We start from the raw sequence: 20,996 nt of genomic DNA, 5'->3' as shown, positions 1-20,996 counted from the left end.
AGGGGGGCATATTTGGAGTATTGCTGTGTTATGTGCTGTCCACTTGTCCTGGGGCCCTGTGTGTGTGGTACAGTTGGGCAGAGTGCTCTCAGCGTTCTGATTAATACCCTCCGCCAGCTGTTCAGAGGGCCTAATAGACTTTAAAATACACAAACACTCTCATACACTAATTCAAATAAAATTGTACTTGTCACATGCCCCAAATACAACAGGTGTAGTAGACCTTACAGTAAAATGCTTACTTACAAGCCTTAACCAACAATGGAAAAAATACCTAAAAAATAAGTCGCAAATAAAGAGCAGCAGTAAAATAACAATAGTGAGGCTATATAATCAGGGGGTACTGGTACAGAGTCAATGTGCGGGGGCACCGGTTAGTCGAGGAATTTGTGCACAAGTTAGAGTGCACATGCATAACTCCATCTCAAGTGAAGATTTGCCCGAGACCGCTACAAGGATGGAACACTACAGAGCCCCGAGAGACTTTAATCAGTTCAATCATGGAACACTCTTCTTGAGGCCAGGGTAGGGTTTTAACAACAAAACATTTAGGACAGGAGTACTTCAGATCCTCTTCCTCGACTATTAAAAGGTTGTGGTAGACAACTGTTGCCATTATTTGGTGTGACATTTAGGCACTCTGAGAAGAGTCCTAGAAAGATGGCTTTCTGGCCGGAGTGCTTGGTATGTTGGGTACCAGCATCCGACTGTACTACAGCCTCCTGGCACATTTTAGAAATACTGCAATTGTTCTGGCAACACAGAGATCCGCATTTTTAAATGACATCAATGACGATAGCAGTGGGGGTTAGAGGAAGGCAGATTTTGTGCACTGGGGGCAGTTAAAGGGGAGAGAAGGCAGTTCCCATGTATCCTGTCCTGTTTCCCTTTCCCAGGGTGAGAGCTGCTCTAACACACAGTTGAATCTATTACCCTGATGGTAACCATGGCATTGTCAAACGGCCCCGTGTCCCGGGCACTTGCCCCAGTCACACAAATGGCTCATCCATAACTGTCCCATGACATAGGGCCTCACCCAGCCAGCCAATAGCAGGAGTTGTGGAGTGTTTTTGGTTGTTGCCAGAAACTAGCCCACTCTTCTGGTTTTATCTGGTCACAGCAAATGTCAACGTCTGCCCCTCTTGAGGGATTGCAATTTGCCAGATTGCAGATCTGTGTACTGGAATGTGTGGCATGTGTGTAGATGTTTGTGTGTTTCTCTGTGCATTTGTGTGTGTGTGTGTGTGTGTCATTTAAGAGTCTTTCTTGGTGACGGCAAAGCATTGTGCCGAGCACACAGATGTTTCGTTGAGAGGCGGGTATCAGTGGAGAGGAGCTAAGGAGAGGAAGGGAGCCAAGTTCCAGTGTGTTGTCTTTGAGGCACATTGGGAGTGGCGCCTTGCTGTCCTGTAAATAAGATTAGGGCATTTACTCGCCCCCTGCTCTCTATTCCTCTGTGAGCGCAACACAATAATAAAAAGAGGGTGGGTTCATACAAAATAAATTACTGTTTTCTTAAGTTGGCACATTGTTCTGGAAGACATGCACTCCCATAGTTTGTTTGTGCTGGCCACAGAGTTGAAAGGAAGGCATATATATATATATATATATATATTTTTTTTTTATTGAGCATTTTGATTAGGATTCTGTAGTATATTGGTTGCAACAAATTGTACAGAAGACACTGTTTTCTATTCAAATAAAAGGCCTTAGCCTGCATCCTTTCCTACTAAGTATCCACTCTGCGGAGACCCATATAGCTGAAGGGCTTTTGCTGGAAATGCTGGTGCACAAATAACAAACACTAGAAGTTAAGGAAAGTTATGGTCTCTTCAGGTTGTGGCCTTTTTCAAGATTGCCACATATCCGTGAGGTTTCAGAATGCTTTTCAGGTTCGAGGACAAGCTCATGTTTCTCCAATACTTCAGAGGCTGAACTCACAATGCCTGAATGGGAACTTTAAGTCATCCATGTTCTGGGGCGTTTTTGTCATCCACGTTCATCGGCCCAAATACAATGCTTACACAGATGGCTTTTGTTTTTCTATTTGCATAGCACATGTTCTAACGACCTTCTGTGGCTTTACTTTGACAAAGTTCGTATTAACACTAGAGCAGCTAAACCATGTCGGTCCCATCTTGTTTGCCTCTACCACAATCTGAATATACAAACATTAAGAACACCTTTCTAATATTGACTTAAACCCCCCGCTTTTGCCCTCAGAACAGACTCAATTTGTCAGGGCATGGACTCTACGAGGTGTCGAAAGCGTTCCACAGGTGTGCTGGCCCAGGTTGCGTCCCACAGTTGTCAAGTTGGCTGGATGTCATTTGGGTGGTGGACCATTCTTGATAGACATGGGGAAACTGTTGAGCGTGGAAAAACCCAGCAGCGTTGCACTTCTTGATACTAACCGGTGTGCTTGGCACCTACTACCATAACCCATGCCAAAGGCACTATAATATTTTTGTCTTGCAAAATCCATGTCTCTATTGTCTCGGCTTTTAACGTCCTTCTTTAAAGTCCTTCCTTCATCTACACTGATTGAAGGGGATTTAACAAGTGACGTCAATAAGGGATCATAGCTTTCACCTGGATTCACCAGGTCAGTCTATATTATGGAAAGTTCATAATGTTTTGTACACTTTGTGTACCTTGTTTATTCAGATTGGTGTCTCATTGGTTAACCATATAGCCTTTACAAATAGTGAATTATTGAATTTGGCCCACTACGATCCCATGTATATTCCTCTTATGACAAATGACGATACCACCACGACAAATGACGATACCACCACCACGCTGTAATGTTGTGTTTTGGGGTCAACCAGATCTGCCAAATTAGATTTTTTTTCATAGTTGAAAAGGGGCAGGCCTACACATTGAGAACCCATTAAAATTCCTGCATTAGTGTCACTCTACATACTTAAAAGTGATGTTAAATCTGACACATGTTACCGCTAGAAGTCTGAGGTCAACATCTTGCTGATCTCTCGGCGGGGCTTTTGGTTTCTCTAATGGGAGCACCTAGCTAGGACTTGGAGGGCTTAAGACGAGCTCTACTTTGACTTTGTAACATTGGCCTGTAACATCCCACACTGCAGTATATGGACTGAAACCAATCCTTCTTGACCTTTGACCCCTAACCCTCACCTCACCTTCCATCCTGAGTAGAGTGTCCTCCTCAGTGACTGGTCTCCATCTCCACAGCGCTAACATGATGGAAGCATGTTCACAGTAAAGTAGGGCAGGAATGTTGTCTTTTTTCATTAGGATTCATTAGCTTTTTGTCCCTCAGTGAAGCTAAATCAAATCAAAATGTATTTACCACATGCGCCGAATACAACAAGTGTAGACTTTACCATGAAATGCTTACTTAAAAGCCCTTAACCAACAGTGCAGCTCAAGAAGAAGAAAATATTTACCAAGTAGACTAAAATAAAAAGTAATAATAAAAAGTAACACTAACGAGGCACCGGTACCAAGTCAGTGTGCGGGGAAACAGGCTAGTTGAGGTAATCTGTACATGTAGGTGGGGGTGAAGTGACTATACATAGGTAACAAACAGTGAGTAGCAGCGGGGGGGGGGGGGGGGGGTCAGTCAATGTAAATTATCTGGTGCCGATTTTTATGAATTCTTCAGCAGTCTAATGGCTAAGTGGTAGAAGCTGTTGAGAAGTTTTTTTGGTCCTAGACTTGGTGCTCTGGTACCGCTTGCCGTGTGGTAGTAGGGAAAACAGAACTTGGGTGACTGGGGTCTCTGACAATTTTATGGGCTTTCTTCTGACACCGCCTATTATGTATGTCTTGGATGGCAGGAAGCTTGGCCCTAGTGATGTAATGGGCCGTTTTCACTACCCTCTGTAGCGCCTTATGGTCAGATGCCGAGCCGTTGTCATACCAGGGATGAGGCAACCGGTCAGGATACTCTCGATGGTGCAGCTGTAAAACCTTTTGAGGATCTGGGGACCCATGCCAAATTTGTTCAGTCTCCTGGGGGGGTTGTCGTTCTCTCTTCATGACTGTCTTGGTATGTTTGGACCATGATAGTTCGTTGGTGATGTGTACACCAAGGAACTTAACACTCTCGACCCGCTCCACTACAGCCCAGTTGATATTAATGGGTGCCTGTTCGGCCTGCCTTTTCCTGTAGTCCACGATCAGCTCCTTTGTCTTGCTCACATTAAAGGAGAGGTTGTTGTCCTGGCACCACACTGCCAGTTCTCTGACCTCTCTATAGGCCATCTCATCATTGTCGGTGTTCAGGCCTACCACTGTTGTGTCGTCAGCAAACTTAATGATGGTGTTGGTGTCGTGTTTGGCCACACAGTTATGGGTGAACAGGGAATACAGGAGGCGACTAAGCGTGGCAGATGTATTATTGCCTACTCTTACCACCTGGGGGCGGCTCGTCAGGAAGTCCAGGATCCAGTTGTAGAGGGAGCTGTTTAGTCTGAGTCCTTAGCTTAAGGGTGAGCTTTGGGGGCACTATGGTGTTGAATGCTGTGCTATAGTCAAAGAATAGCATTCTCACATAGGTGTTCCTTTTGTCCAAGTGAGAAAGGGTGGTGTGGAGTGCGATTGAGATTGCATCATCTGTGGATCTGATGGGGAGGTATGTGAATTGGTGTGGGTCTAGGGTGCTGGTACCATCTGTCATGGTACCAACAGCCAAACAAGGTCACCAAGGTCAAAAACAAAGACATGAACCCAGCATATGATCAAAAACAATCCCAAACTGAATTAACTGCAGGGATTTTTTTTTTTTTTAAATATGTAAAATGTGTTTTTAAATTTAGAGTTTAATTCCTTCCTGATTCCTGGTTTAGGACAGCATCATTCATTGGCCAGTCTCTCTGGTTCTCAATCATAAATATGGTGTATTTTATCAGCCCTGACTTTAGCAGACATGCCATATATGGAGAATGTCATGCGTTTGGATATTATGCTCTTGGGTTCACCATGGATGGGGAAAGTGGCTGTGTCCCAATACCAAGTTTCCCCAAAGGGCCACACCCATTGCATGTTCCTGAATGTACTGTGCAGTATTTACCCTGCAGAAAAATGTACTAACGGCTAATATAATGTATGTGACTTGTGTCTGGGTTGAAGTGGATGTATGTAGATTTGGAATCTACTGAATTTATTACATTTGGGTACAATATGCGTTTAACGTGTCCCCTTGCAAGGTGCTGTCCTGAGAACACGGTCAGCAAGTGAGCGACTAAAACCGGATTCATTGGAGCTAAATCTCTGGAGCAAATCTATTTCAAACCTGTAATTACAGGAGGCAATGGAGGCACTTGGCCCCTAATGCCCCATTCTAGTCCCTCTGTTCCCAGAGCTCTCTTCCAGACAGGCCAAGCTGCAGTGTCCCTTCCCCTCCAGAGAGGATCTCTGCTCTGCCTGGGAGTTCGATCAAGTCATTAAGTAGCTGCCTGGGCTCAAGCCTCCCTCCCTGTCACAAGGCCTCTGCTGCACTGTCCTCTCTGGGAGGCCACAGACAGACTCTGGATAACTTGATTAGTCTCTCTTTCGCTCTCTCTCGCAAAGCTCTCTCTCCCACCCCACCCATCACAGAGAAATAGTATAGCTAGCTGGTCTGCCATAATATAATAGAGACAGTAGATCTAGCTGGTCTGCCATAATATAATAGAGACAGTAGATCTAGCTGGTCTGACATAATATAGTAGAGACTGTAGATGTAGCTGGTCTGCCATAATATAGTAGAGACTGTAGATGCAGCTGGTCTGCCATAATATAGTAGAGACAGTAGATGTAGCTGGTTTGCCATAATGTAATAGAGACAGTAGATCAAGCTGGTCTGCCATAATATAGTAGAGAAATACTATTACCACCCATTGACCTCATTGACTTGGGGTTTCTCGTTATAGTAACTCTATGGTCCCTCATGCCCCTAGAGAAGGGGTGACTTGAGCTTAAGTGGTAGAGCCTACCACTCACATGACGACATAGGTTATCAGTGATGGGTGTTATCTGTTGCAAACTACTTTGATGTTTCCCACTCACATCTAAGCGTGCGTGTGTGTGTGTGCGTGGAATGTTTTACTCATATAGTTCAAAGATGTCTTTTTTTTAACAGAAAGCCAGAAAGGCTTTTTATGTTAATGCTGAAAGTTAGGACTTTTTTTTATGTTTAAGGCCTATAGACACACATGTAAATTGTGTTTTACAGTCATTTGATACTTCTATCGCCCAGTGAATGTGTATAACTCAGCGTGGTGTTTTTCTCCTTGTTTCACAGGCGGAGTTCTCCGAGATCAACCTGGCTTCGTACATGAGCACTGGGTGTATGATTGATATGCAGGCCATAAGAGGAGGAACCAAAGTGGTCAGGTAAGGTAACAAATAGATGGAGAGAGGTAAAGAGAGTGGCCCCTGTGTCAGTCAATAGCTCTGTTCCAACGCATTTGCCCACGCATCTTCAGTCTGCCTCAGTGGGTCCGGACAATGGCTCCAGTTATTCCCTTCAACAGCCATCAGCTACATTGTAGTTGTGTGTGTGTGTGTGTGCGCGCATTTGCTTTCAGTCACAAAAAAGGGATGTCACAATAGATGATGGAGCCGGTGGGAAATTATATGACAAGGACTGGCTATTACTGTCACGCAAAACATGTCTGTGAATACCTCTGAAACGAAGTTCAGCATCGAAAGCACCCAACCTTTTTACCTCTGTATCCTTCCTCTCAGCTCAAACACTACTTCTCAGACTTCCAGAATTCCCTCCTTTTGCTCTGTGTTCCATACTACAGCAAGATTCCAAACTGGAATAGTCTTCACACAACTTCTTTACATACCAACTTCTTCCTCTGTGGGCTGCAGTGGAGCTGTGTTTCTGGTAGTTTGGGAGTTGACGTCACCACCTGCCTCTCTCTTCCTTCATGTAGCAGGGTCAATTAGATCAGCTAATGAGGTGCATGCTGCTATGGAGCGTCAGACCACTGCTTGTTTCACAGCCTTCTGGGGAATGCACTAGCCTGGTCCCAGATCTGTTTGTGCTGTCTTGCCATCTGCATAACATTAATCTGGGACCAGGCTAGTAATTTACTACTCGGCTCTATGCTGGCATTGCTACGATACTTTATCGCGATAATGAATGCTGTTTTTCTTCTTTACACATCTGAAAAAATCACCTACTGGTTTGGATCTGGCAGTTGTACAGGAAATGTTAAGGAAACATTCTGGCCTTGTGTAGTTTGAAGCAGTTTGAAGTTAAGTCAAGGATACACAGTGGCTAGACTAGACGGGTTGTAGGGTTGTGTATCATGCCTTTCTGTCGTAGCTTGTCTGGGAGGTGGATGCCTGCCTGGCTGTCCGTCACTGAGGTTATTGTATTGCTTGCCTGTGTTATGTAGTCAATTCCCATGGATTGACTGCAATAAAGAGTCAATGCCCACATGAAAAATACTACAGTAATTACTATAGAATTCTGTAGAATACTATACTTCACACTAGGGCTAATCCCAATTAGTCGACTGGTCGATTGTTTTAGTAGAGCTTTTGGAAACAACTGCTCATTCAAAGGTTTTTATTTTTTACTGTTTTCTACATACATAAATAACACATGGAATGAAGTAACCAAGAAAGTGTTAAACAAATCAAAATATATTTTATATATGAGATTTTTCAAAGTAGCCACCCTTTGCCTTGATGGCAGCTTTGCACACTCTTGGCATTCTCTGAACCAGCTTCATGAGGTGGTCACCTGGAATGCATTTCAATTAACAGGTGAGCCTTGTTAAGTTAATTTGTGGAATTGCTTTCCTTTATGTGTTTGAGCCAGTCAGTTGTGTTTTGACAAGGTAGGGGTTTTATACAAAAGATTGGTATTTTAACAAATAGGGCAAAGTTCATATTATGCCAAGAACAGCTCAAATACACGAAGAGAAATGACAGTCCATTACTTTCAGACATGAAGGTCAGTCAATTCGGAGCATTTCAAGAACTTTGAAAGTTTCTTTAAGGGCAGTTGCAAAAACCATCAAGCGCTATGATGAAACTGGCTCCCATGAGGAACGCCACAGGAAAGGAAGACCCAGAGTTACCTCTGCTGCAGAGGATAAGTTCACTAGAGTTACCAGTCTCAGAAATTGCAGCTCAAATGAACTCAAGCATTTAAGTAACAGACACATCTCAACATCATAGGCCGTCATTGTAAATAAGAATTTGTTCTTAACTGACTTGCCTAGTTAAAGAATAAATCAATAAAAAATCAACTGTTCAGAGGAGACTGTGTGAATCAGGCCTTCATGGTCGAATTGCTGCAAGGGAACCACTACTAAAGGACACCAATAAGAAGAAGAGACGCGGATTACACATTTTGGGGAATATTCAGAGGTGGAAACTTTCCGTGGGAATTAACGGTAATATATGGGAATTAATATTAATACATTTAAATGTAGATGTTTTTTTACATTGGATATATTTACCATATCATATGTAGACAGAAACATAAACCTTTTACCTTATCATAAGTAGACATAATTGCAAATGATAAACTCCTTCCAAAAGGAAAAAATAAACCATTTAGTTACGACTTGAACTTCAAATGCGTTGACTTTTCACATGGGATGATTTCACTGAACATCAAAAGAAAGGGAATATTGAATGATCCATCGCATCTCCCAAAAACTTTCAACATGCATCTGTAAAATGATAGTCTAGAAACTAAAGCTTTGGTTGTCTTCCTCTCAGGCTTCCTCTCAGGCTTCCATCTCTTCTCCTTGGATCTCCTCAACGTCAGACTCTAAGGCCTCATCTTCGCTGTCACTTTCCAACCTTGTTGAGGATGGCTTGTCAGGCTCAAAAAGCCTCACATTTTCTCGGATGGCCACCAATTTTTCAACCCTTGTATTGGTCAGCCAGTGTGTTCCTAAACGAGGACTAGTTGCGCTCTGAGGCGGCTTGATGTTGGTGGGATTTGGAGGATGATGGAGGCAACAGAGGAAAGGGCCTCAGATCCACAAAGTCCTTGCTTCTCCATCCCAAAGCCATCCCAAAGCCCTTGCTTGGAAGTGTACTTCGCCAGACTGCCATGAACCTTGCCCTTATCCAGGCCAAGGTGGCGAGACACGGTAGTGATGACACCATAGGCCTTGTTGAGCTCTGCACCAGACAGGATGCTCTTGCCAGCATACTCGGGGTCCAACATGTACGCTGCGGCGTATGGGCTTCAGGCAGAAGTCTTCACGCCTTTTGATGTATTTCAGAACTGCAGTTTCCTCTGCTTGGAGCAACAGTGAAGTGGGCAGGGCAGTACGTATTTCTTCTCTTACATCTGCAAGCAGAGTCTGAACATCAGACAGGATGGCATTGTCTCCCTCAATCTGTGCAATGGCTGCTGCTATAGATTTCATGCTGCTTACCACTCTCTCCAAAAATACATAATCCAGGAGGATCCTCTTGATGGGGCTGTCCATATCGGCAGACTGTGATATGGCCATTTCTTGGAGAGACTCCTTCCCCTCCAGGAGACTGTCAAACATGATGTCAACACCACCCCAACGGGTGTTGCTGGGCAGCTTCAATGTGGTCTCTTATTCTTCTCACTTTGCTTGGTGAGGTAGCTTGCTGCTATAACTTGATGCTTCACATACCTAACCATTTCCTTGGCTCTCTTGTAGAGTGTATCCATTGTTTTCAGTGCCATGATGTTCTTGAGGAGCAGATTGAATGCATGAGCAGCACAGCCAATTGATGTGAGGGTAGGACTCCTCCACTTTAGACCAAGCAGCCTTCATGTTTGCAGCATTGTCTGTCACCAGTGCAAATGCCTTGTGTGGTCCAAGGCCATTGATGACTGCCTTCAGCTCATCTGCAATGTAGAGACCCTTGTGTCTGTAGAATACTGGTTGAGGTGATGTAGTTAATTATTCCTTCCCCACGAACATTCGAACTTTGCATCCAGTAAATGAATAGATAAAGCATGTCTGGTTGGGTGTATGCTGAGAGGTGTATGCTGGGCAAAGAACATTCAGAAATCTCTTCCAATACACATTGCCTGTGAGTATCAGATGTGAACCAGTTGCATACACAGCTCGAGCAAGACATTCATCAGCATTTCTCTGACTACTAGTTTTAAAAAAAACTTCTGATTCCAGGAGGACCAAGAGCTGTTGCTATCGATAAGGTGTCTGACCTCAAATAGAAGTAGAGGGACTTTTGTCACAGGTTGCTTGTTGTGAGCGCTGAGGGAACGTTATGCACTTGGCCAGATTATTCTCCATCTTTTGTTGTGTTCGTCACATATGATTTGGCACAGTATTTGCAAATGTACACAGCTTTTCCTTCTAAATTAGCTGCAGTGAAATGTCTCCACACATCAGATGTTGCCTGTGGCATTTTCTTGTAAAGATTGGAAAAAAATGAGTAAAACTAACCGAAATACAATTCCATGTACAGATAAATAGTTAAGCAGTTAGATTAAACAACTCCTTTGTAAGATACATGTATGGAAACAGGTGAATTAAAACTGTTGGCAAGCTAAAAACCCACATGGTAGCAAAAACTAACAAACAGAAATTGTTAACAAGTTAGAAATTATTTAAACACACTTTGCTGTAGGCTACTATTTACTAGTTAACGAAACATAATTTAAAATATATTCACCCCATCCAGTATTGTAATCAAAACTGACCAGAATGAAAGTAGTCCTTGGCTCAGACAGTGTAGTAGTGTGGGCTCAATAGCATCTCATTAGTGTGCAAGATCTTGAGAATTATCTGCACATGGGATGGAAGAGTGCACTGTGCATGCAGAGGGTTGCAATTCCATTGCATCGGGGATAGTTTAACCAAAAATATTCCACAAGACCTAGAATTGCCTTAGTGAACGTTTGTGGGTTACACATGTTATATGTTATTAAAAATGTAACTTTCACCAGAATTTGTAAATGAAAACTGTAGCTGGCACACAGACGGTAGAAATTGTAAGATAAATTGGCATTCCACATGAGAAAGGTTGCCAACTCCTCCTGTTGCTTATTACCGGCAACTTCATGAGAGGAATGGCAGAATCTGTTTTCTGGCCAGTAACCGAAAGGTCAGCTTGGGGATTTGATCCAACAACAAGGTAAAAATCTGTCATTCTGCCCCTGAAAAAGGCAATTGTGGCTTGTGGCGGCCAAGCGTTCATAGTGACGTCGCTTTTTGATCCTTTGATGTCGGCTCTTCCTATCATTGTGAAGCAGAATTCACCAAGCGTTGGATTGTTCACTCACTAATAGGGAACGTGAGCTGGGTTTAGACCGTCGTGAGACAGGTTAGTTTTACCCTACTGAAGATGTTTTGTTGCAATCATTGTAAATAAGAATTTGTTCTTAACTGACTTGCCTAGTTAAATAAATATATTTTTAAATCTGCAAAAGCCAGCAAGACTGAGAGGAGGATGATCTGATAAGGTTAAGGATTTTTTCATCTGGTTATATAGATCTCTGGCGCACTCCTGAGGCATTTGTCTTAGTTCATCAAACTGTAAGCTGAAAACATTTTAAGCTCAATGCAGAGTTGATTTTATTAAGACACAAGGTGTGTCTAAAGTATAGTGCCTTGAGAAAGTATTCAGACCCCTTGACTTTTTCCACATTTATTCTAAACTGGATTCAATTGTTTTTCCTCATACACCATACCGCATAATGACAAAGAAAAGTTTAAAAAAAAAAAAATGTACGTCACATTTTATAAAAAATATAAATAACTGAAATCACATTTTACATAAGTATTCACACCTTTTATACAATAGTTTTTTTGGAAAACCTTTTGGCAGTGATTACAGCTTCGAGTCTTCTTGGGTATGATGCTACAAGCTTGGCACACCTGTATTTTGGGACTTTCTCCCATTCATCTCTGCAGATCCTCTCAAGCTCTGTCATGTTGGATGGGGAGTGGATATTTTTAGGTCTCTCAATCTAGTTTTTACATGGTCTATCTGGTTTGATGAAACTAAGATTGAACTCTTTGGCCTGAATGCCAAGCATCACGCCTGGAGGAAACCTGGCACCATCCCTACGGTGAAGCATGGTGATGGCGGCATCATGCTGTGGGGATGTTTTTCAGAGGCAGGGACTGCGAGACTAGTCAGGTTTGAGGGAAAGATGGACGGAGTAAGGTACAGAGAGATCCTTGATGAAAACCTTCTCCAGAGCGCTCAGGACCTCCGACTGGTGTGAAGGTTCACCTTTGCACTCACCCTAAGCACACAGCCAAGACAACACAGGAGTGGCTTCGGGACAAGTCTCTGAATGTCCTTGAGTGGCCCAGCCAGAGCCCGGACTTGAACCCGATTGAACATCTCTGGAAATAGCTGTGCAGCGACGCTCCCCATCCAACCTGATAGAGCTTGAGAGGATATGTAGAGAAGAATGGAAGAAACTCCCCAAATGCAGGTGTTCCAAGATCGTAGCATCATACCCAAGGCTGTAATTGCTGCCACAGTTGCTTCAACAAAGTACTGAGTAAAGGGTATTATTTTACTTATGTAAATGTATATTTCAGGTTTTTAAATATAAAAAATGTAAATACCAATTTCTATAAACCTCTTTTTGCTTTGTCATTATGGGGTATTGTGTGTAGATTGAGGGGAGTCATTTATTTTTTTGGATAAGTCTAACAAAATGTGAAAAGTCAAGGGGTCTGAATACTTTCCAAAGGCACTGTATACTAAAGTTAACTGTAAATACTGCAGTTGAGTCTGCAAAAACACTGCTGTGAATACTACATTTTTTATTCCATAGTATTTGTTTCATGTGGGTGGTGACAGTCGATGGTGGGAAAATGTAGATAACTTCATTAAGATACGGCTGTTGTCCTTTGCTTGACACACATTCCCCTAAGCCTTACAGTAGTATAGCTTATCACTGCCTACTCAGGATTTGGTGCTGTCTATAAGCGATTCTGTATTGGTGCCTAAGCTGGGCTAATAATGACTACTTATGAAAATGTTCCATTTTATTCTTAGCCGGAAGACTAAATGAAAACAAATCTTAAAAATCCTATATGCCTTGAGACACATTCCTGAAGATAAACGGCATGTTTCCTAAGGACCCCAGATTAAAGGCATTATGTTTTATAACATAAATTGTGTGTGACATGTACTGTACATGTGAGTAGTTGGTTCGCACGGCTCTCAAACTGCTCTCTGTGTCTGTGCGTGTCCTGGTCGGTTTATAGGGCTCCTGCTGTTCCGTCCGTGCGGGGCTGCATAAAGAAGGGCCATGATCCGTTCAGCATTCTGACCCTTGACATCTGGCTACGGGTGCGCTCCCTAAACACTTCCCCCACCTCCCCTCTACTGGCCTATCAAGGGAGCACGCTTTCTCACATTTCTGTGGTTTCAGACTTCCTTACCCAAGTGGAACTTCTTAGAAGTGCATGGTTTTCGCTTGTTTGTCATATATCAACTAAACCGTAACAAGTGCACTATTACTCTGTGGGTTTTGATGCGGCCGATGCACATGTAACTGCACATGCACTTATATGGGAGCACAAACAGCTTTTACATTTAGATTTTTAAAAAGCATAACGTGAAGATGCATGCTTTTATATATGACTTCGTACTCTTATGATGACATTAGTAGGACCTGCTGTTACTGGCTATTAGATGACTTCAAGTGGTTCTGCCCTTGTTATTTTCTGCCATGGCGTAGAGGTAGGCATGTTTTTGAGCATATATGGTGCGTTCTCGTTCGTGCAAGAGTCGCGTCCAAAACGTGCCGTCACCTGTTTTTTTTTTTGCTTTTCTTTTGCTATTTCTGCCAAACCCCTCCAGCCCAGCTGCTGAACTTTAACTTAAAGCAGAAACACTGGTCTGGCAAAGTGTTTCACGATTATAGCAATGGAGCATGATTAGCCACAGCAAAAGGATTCCGATCAGCACAGCCAAAGGTTTCTTCTCCACAGTCCTGCTCCTCCTGTGATGAATGAACTGAAATCCAATCAGGGAGGTGATTAGGGTAATGGGAAACAGCATCCTGCCCAGCCATGCTGGCAGCAATACGCTGTGATGTGAATGAGCAAATGCCTGTCTGCCTGGACTGGGCTGGGCGATTCAATATGGCTGCTTGTTTACCTGTTATGTGCATGCAACGTACAATGAAAACACCCCCACTCACATTATAGGTGCTGGATTAATTGGGCCAAGTGAAGGGACGTTATAGAGGGCAGGATCGGTTATACTGTTTGACAGCTCCCAGAGACCTCACTATGCCCGTCTTATCTGGCTTGGGGTCCCTCAGGGTGGCGTAAGAACCCAGCTGTGTTTAGAGGGCAAAGTGCTTTTCAGGCATGCCAAGGACAACAGGCATGTTTTGGCAAAGCGATTTACTAGTGTATAAGAGTCTGTTTTTTTTTTTAGAGAGAGAGCTACCACAGGACTAGATCAGGTTGACCGTTGTGCTGTCGGTCATACTAAAATGTCAAGTGTAAATGTTTTACATACGGAGCTCATATTACTGTATTGAATTATAATATAATTGTACATAAATGTTATAATTATTTGTTACATTTGACTGTAAAACCTAGCAGTACTACTTATTTTTCTATTTTTGAGTGTAAGGTGAATGAATACCATTTAGCAAAATACTTTATGAAACCAAGTCATTTTAAACAAATGCATATCTGTCATTGAACAACCCTATGCCATGATTAGATGGTGAAACGCACCGTTCTCTTTCATAATTTCTATAAACAATAAAAGCTCATTTACAAACATTTGAAAATGTGTATATATATAGCGTTTTGGAATTTTAAACTCTTCAATTGAACACAGTAAGTTCCTCCATACCTGGAGACGTGTGGATTTCACTGTCCTTGAACACTTCCAGAGACGAGAACAAATTTGTCTCTGTAGATTTGGTTTTGATTTACATACCATGCTCACCTGCTTTTACATTTGTATGTTCATGCATTGTGTAGCGCCAAGACCTAAACTGAATGCCAATGCACCTTGCTTATCCAGAGCCATACTATTTTGTAGCAGACAAGCAGTGGGAGTTCCTAACCCTGTCATGGTTGACTGCAGGCCCCCCCCCCCTCCCAGACCTGTGGTCAGTCTCACAGATGGAGCAGGGATATTGCATCAGCAGATACTTGTATGTTATTATTTTTCTAATTCTCTGTCCTGTAAGCTACCATAACCAGCCCTACCCAGACAAAGGGTTGAACCTCCTTGAGTCCTGAGGCAGACGCAGTGTGACGGGGCCTGGCTCTCCTTAGATCCGATGTAGATTGCTGAACCAAAACCAACCACAGACGGTTCATGTCACCTAAACACACACTCACTCTGTACACATACACAGGTTCACACACATGTAAAGTAGCGTGTACCTCATATGTACACCAAAATCGACCCCAGAATTGAGACCGACGTGTCATGCGCGCGCCTACACAATTGAATCACTTTTTTTCCCCCACTGAAGACCCTTGCTACTGTACTTCAATCAGACCTTCTAATACCTCAGATGCGGTAGTCTTATAACATAGCAAATGAATCCAGCTCACAAAGAGACACGCTGAAGTCAGGCATGTGCTTAACAAACCTCAGGATGATTTCCCCCAAAAGCACCACCACCAGACTTTAATACAAATACTATACAGCTCAGAATTAGTCCTGATGCCAATTCTGTAATGTTTTCATGAATACAAATGGTCCCTCTAAACCACTCTAACTCATAACACAAATGTCCCTTTCTGCTATAGGTAATTTACTAGTGCTATATCTCTGACTCGCTCCTGCAGCGCAATTCACATCTGATGCTTTTAATATTAACAGTGGAAGTGCCAAACTTAATTTGTCGGTCATGTAGACCGAAGATCACATTTTCTGCTGGAATTAACGGTCTCTTACCCACTACACTGAGTGTACAAAACATTATCAACACCTTTCTAATGTTGTTGCACCCCCTTTTTGCCATCTGAACAGCCTCAATTCCTTGGGTGCATGGACTCTACAAGGTGACAAGTGTTCCACAGGGATGCTGGCTCAGGTTGACTCCAATGCTTCTCACAGTTGTGTCAAGTTGGCTGGATGTCCTTTGGGTGGTGGGCCATTCTTGATACACGCAGGAAACTGTGAAAAACCCAGCAGCGTTGCAGTTCTTGACACACTCAAACCGGTGCACCTGCTACCATACCCTGTTCAAATGCACTTAAATATTTTGTCTTTCCCATTCACCCTCTGAATGGTGCATACAGAATCTTTGGCTCAATTGTCTCGAGGCTTACAAATCCTTATTTAACCTGTCTCCTCCCTATACTGATTGGAAAGAGCAGGTGTTCCTAATGTCTTATACACTCGGTGTATGTCTTGTGTTTTCTTGCCAGGGTAGGAGGTGTATTCACCATTTCTCTGACCCTCTGTGCTCCATAGGAGCTCTGCATGCATTCCTCACTGGACCATGGCCAGAGCAGTGGTCTTTACTGGCAGGCTCTACCGCATGACTGCGCCACCGCCCATCATGGTCCTGAACTGCAGCCAGGTCTGCCTGTGACCGTGACAGTACAACCGCTGCTCCGAATAGTCCAAATGGTCCATAACATGTTCCTCTCCCAAATGCATATTTTACTGTACTTTTTCTCTCTCACTTCCCTCTTTTTCTTTGTAGTTAAAGACATGTTCCGGTACTTTGGTGGCAAAGTAAAAAAAATAAATAAATTAAATTTACATTTTTTTTTTTTAAACCTACCGCTTTGGAAAAGAAAGGGGGACACCTAGTCAGTTGTACAACTGAATGCATTAAACTGAAGTGTCTCTTCCACATTTAATCCAACCCCTCTGAATCAGAGCGGTGCAGAGGGCTGCCTTAATCGACATCCACGTGTTCGGCACCCAGGGAGCAGATGTGTCAATGTGTAGTTCATACATGCATAGTCTATGAGCAGAATGAATGCTTTACCTCAATTAGCCACGAAATCCAGGACCTATATACTAGCCATGTCAGAGGAAAGCCCCCAAAATTGTCAAAGCCTCCAGTCAACCAAGTCATAGATTGTTCTCTCTGCTACCGCATGGCAAGCGATACCGGAGCGCCAAGTCTAGGACCAAAAGGCTCCTTAACAGCTTCTGCCCCTAAGCCATAAGACTGCTGAACAATTAATCAAATGGCCACTCGGACTACTGTTTTTTGCTGTTATTGTCTATGCATAGTCACTTCTACCTACATGTACAAATGACCTCGACTAACCTGTACCACTGCACATTGACTCGGTACCGGTACCCCCTGTATATAGCCATTTCATTGTTACTTTATATATATATTTTTTTTTACATAACTCTTTTTTACATAACTCTCTTTCTTGAACTCCATTGTTGGTTAAGGGCTTGTAAGTTTTTAGCCAGTAGTTCTAAAAGTAGCACTCACAAACCAAAAGTGGTACCTGAAAATGGTGTACTATGTCACATACGTATGTACCTCTCACACCCCCTGCTCTTTCACTCTCCCGTCATTCTCCATCCATTCTTCAAAGCTGGTCTGGGCTTGGTGTGTGGCGATAACTGTCCCGTACGTACGCTCCCTGTAGACATAACGGGTGCACAATAACACAATGTCCTCTTGTTCTGAGCAATGCGCTGCAGTCAACACACGTGACCTTTTGTGGAACACTTTGTGAGGTTGGGCCGTATTACCCTTATCAAACTGAGTCAGACAGATTGGAGGGAGATTACTCTACCAGTGGACCTTTTGAGGCTGGCAAGAGGGCATTACAAGGATAAATGTACATGAATTGAAATTCCGAATAGATCTCCCAGAGAAGTCGATGAAAAGGTCAAAGATGTGGAAGATGCATTTACTTAGAGAATGGAATGGCAGGCGATTGTCATGTTTGACTGGTATTCCCCCTCCCCTGACATGCTTCAAGGTCTGACGAAAACAGCCATGGCCACAAATGTGATTGTTTATCACGATGGTAATATCCTACCTCCCTGCCCCAGTAGCACTGACTTCACACATGGGGACAATCTGCTCCCTGATTCAACACCGCACCAACACAGAAACGGCATCTACACTGAAAGCCCAATTACAGGAGTAAAAGGGTAAAGCCAAGTTCATTAATGCAAATGTTCCAATAAATCCTGTCCCACAGTTTGCTGCAATTTAAAGCAGTTGCCATGGTTACAGTCAAAGCCAACTGAACTGTAACACACTCCGAACATGCACCAACAAGACGCCCAGTAGAAGTGACTATGGCCTGGACTAGTGTGTGTGGGACCGATCTGTTGTGTTTATAGCTCCCACTCTGCTCATCCCCTCTCCCTAAGGAACCCAATTCCATTTGGCTAATAAAGCAGAACCTTCAATTCCACATAAATACAGCACATCCCTACCTCACATCTCGGCATCATCATCTCCGTCCTCATTAAACATTCCTTTATTGCCACACTGATGAACAATTTTAAAGGGTTCATTAGCATATTGGCCATGAAGTGATCACCATTGGGCCTGAGCGATTTGGGATCGTAAAGCACAAAATACATTTAATACACAGCTTTGATGTGATTCACAACCCACAGGGAGTATTACTCGGGCAGAAGGACTGATAACAAAGTTAATGGCTGGAATAAGTGTGTTAATGGTGTAGCTTTATAGGGCAATGCTGCTATTAGCTGTAGCCTGGCTAAAAACAATCGCATGATCACAACCTGCACTTCTATGCTAATGATGAGCAGTAAATAGGTTGTACAGATGGGTGCATGCAGCATACGCCTTTGGCTGCTCACATAAGCCGCTATTAGCCGTCTATCACAGTGCCATCCGTTTTGTCACCAAAGCCCCTTATACCACTGCGACCTGTATACTCTTAGTCGGCTGGCCCTCGCTACATATTCGTCGCCAGACCCACTGGCTCCAGGTCATCTAAGTTTATGCTAGGTAAAGCTCCGCCTTCTCAGCTCACTGGTCATGGAGCACGTGCTCCAGCAGGTATGTCTCACTGGTCATCACCAAAGCCAGCACTTGCTTTGGCCGTCTTTCCTTCCAGTTCTCTGCTGCCAGTGACTGGAACGAATTGCAAAAATCGCTGAAGCTGGAGACTTATATTTCCCTCACTAACTTTAAAATTCAGCTAATTGAGCAGCTAACCAATCACTGCAGCTGTAAATAGCCCACCCAATCTACCTACCTCATCCCAGTATTGTAAGTGAAAGTGAAGTTATATTTAAAGGACAAACCTGGTGCATCAGATACCAGTGCATGTGATGTGGGCATGGTATGCGCAAGGTTTGTATCAGTCTGTCCCTTAATAAACAGATGCAGAAATAGAACGGCCCTTGGTCCAGTGCCACTACAGTGGCTGAGCAGTGTGCAGTGAGCACTTGGTCCAGTGCCACCTTGGCTGAGCAGTGAGCACAACATTTTAAAGAGAGCAGCTGTAGTCTTCGTGTCGCCGTGACCACGACAGCTCTCACTGATCTGCTGAGTCCTGAGTTGTCTCAAGTCGTCTGTCTTACATAAGCAACACTTCCATGGCTCCGTGTGTGTGAGCCCAGTTGGTAAAGCATGACGCTTGCAACACCAGGGTTGTGGGTTTCGATTCCCACGGGGGACCAGTACGAAAATGAATGCACGCATTCCTGTGAGTCGCTCTGGATACGAGCGTCTGCTAAATGACAAAAATGTAAATATAGCAATCTCAACTCAATCAACACCAAGTACCTTTGCCAGAGCTTTCTAGACATTGATTCATTGAGAACAGCTAAAGTCCACTGGAAATAACTTTCAACAGCTTATCAAGTCGAAGCAATGACTTCAGACGGATGCATCAAAAAGGTACCATTCACCAAACTGTAAATTACAATAATCGAGCATCCCTAACAGTTGACAGCCATCTGACAGAACTTAATTTACATCCCTCAGCTCAGCCAGCACAGATCCATCCAAGATAGCCCACCTACCTGAATCTAAGCTGAATTTACCTTTTGGGGAAAAAAATTAAAAACACATCCCTGTATACCTGCCTTCAGTTAAAGAGTGGAATTTTCTACCTCTTTATCTTAATCATAGCCAGATGTGATACAATCCTCCCGGGTCCCTGATGGGTTACTTGGCCCTGTTCCCAGAACAGTTTGTAATGAGAGGGATTAGGCTGTGTTAATTGGTTAGATGGTCAAGAAGATTAGCTTCTCTGACCAGCGTTCCTTTGTTCGCACTCCTCTTACGGCCTTTGAATAATGGAGCTTTTTTCCAACTTGTAAATAGTGAGCTGCATGTAATCTTAACGCGTTAATGCGGTGACAGATACTATCAGTCTGGGCTCTGAGCAGTTACAGCTGCTGTGTTGGACTTTGGAAATGCTCTACGATGACTACTGTCGTTATAGTTCGACTGCTTGAGGTCTGGAACTTGAGTGACAAAGTCCTTAATGAAGTACAGTATGCATGCACCAATCTTGGTCATTTACTGTATATACTAAAGCTAAATTCGTATCAATATCCAGGTCTCTAAAATGCCCTACTGACAACAGGTTGGCTGTCTTTACAGTGTAATGAAGTGTCATCAGCAGTCACAGGCACACGCCACTGGGCGTCAATTCCAAGGAGGTTCAATGTAATTTCATTGACATGATGTGGAAACATTTGATTCAACCAGCGTGTGCCCAGTGGGACAGATGTTAGCTGACATTAATGCATTCTTCCTGTTTGTATCAATGTTTTGTTAATTGGCGAAGCAGATTGTGAAAGTCAGGATGGTAGAATGTGCCCTTTTACTTTACCTTGACATCAGGAACGAAGAATGTTGTTGGTTTCCGTTATCTCATGTCCCACTTTGTTTTGTCTTTCTCCAGATCCTTCAAGCCAGACTTTGTCCTGATTCGCCAGCATGCCTACAGCATGACTCCGGGTGAAGACTTCAGGAGCCTGGTGATTGGCCTTCAGTACGGGGGAGTCGCCAGCATCAACTCCCTGCTCTCCATCTACAACTTCTGCAGCAAACCCTGGGTGGTGCGTGATCCATAACCTGCCTACTTACCTCCTTTCCTCCCTCC

General features: G+C 43.4%; 1 protein-coding gene across 1 annotated transcript in view; it reads left to right on the top strand.

Moving 5' to 3' along the window:
- Positions 1-20,996, top strand: part of LOC110500248 (synapsin-3) — a 124,948-nt gene that overhangs the window by 31,188 nt on the left and 72,764 nt on the right. The window contains exons 4-5 of the mRNA XM_021577500.3: positions 6,266-6,357; positions 20,796-20,952. Coding sequence (XP_021433175.2) covers positions 6,266-6,357; positions 20,796-20,952 — 249 coding nt within the window. The remainder of the gene's footprint in view (positions 1-6,265; positions 6,358-20,795; positions 20,953-20,996) is intronic.

Source organism: Oncorhynchus mykiss, chromosome 21 (assembly GCF_057628025.1).
Source record: "Oncorhynchus mykiss isolate SJ-2025 chromosome 21, ASM5762802v1, whole genome shotgun sequence".
Taxonomy (NCBI): Eukaryota; Metazoa; Chordata; class Actinopteri; order Salmoniformes; family Salmonidae; genus Oncorhynchus; species Oncorhynchus mykiss.
The sequence above is the reverse complement of the archived record's forward strand: the minus strand, read 5'-3'. Positions and strand labels throughout refer to the sequence as shown.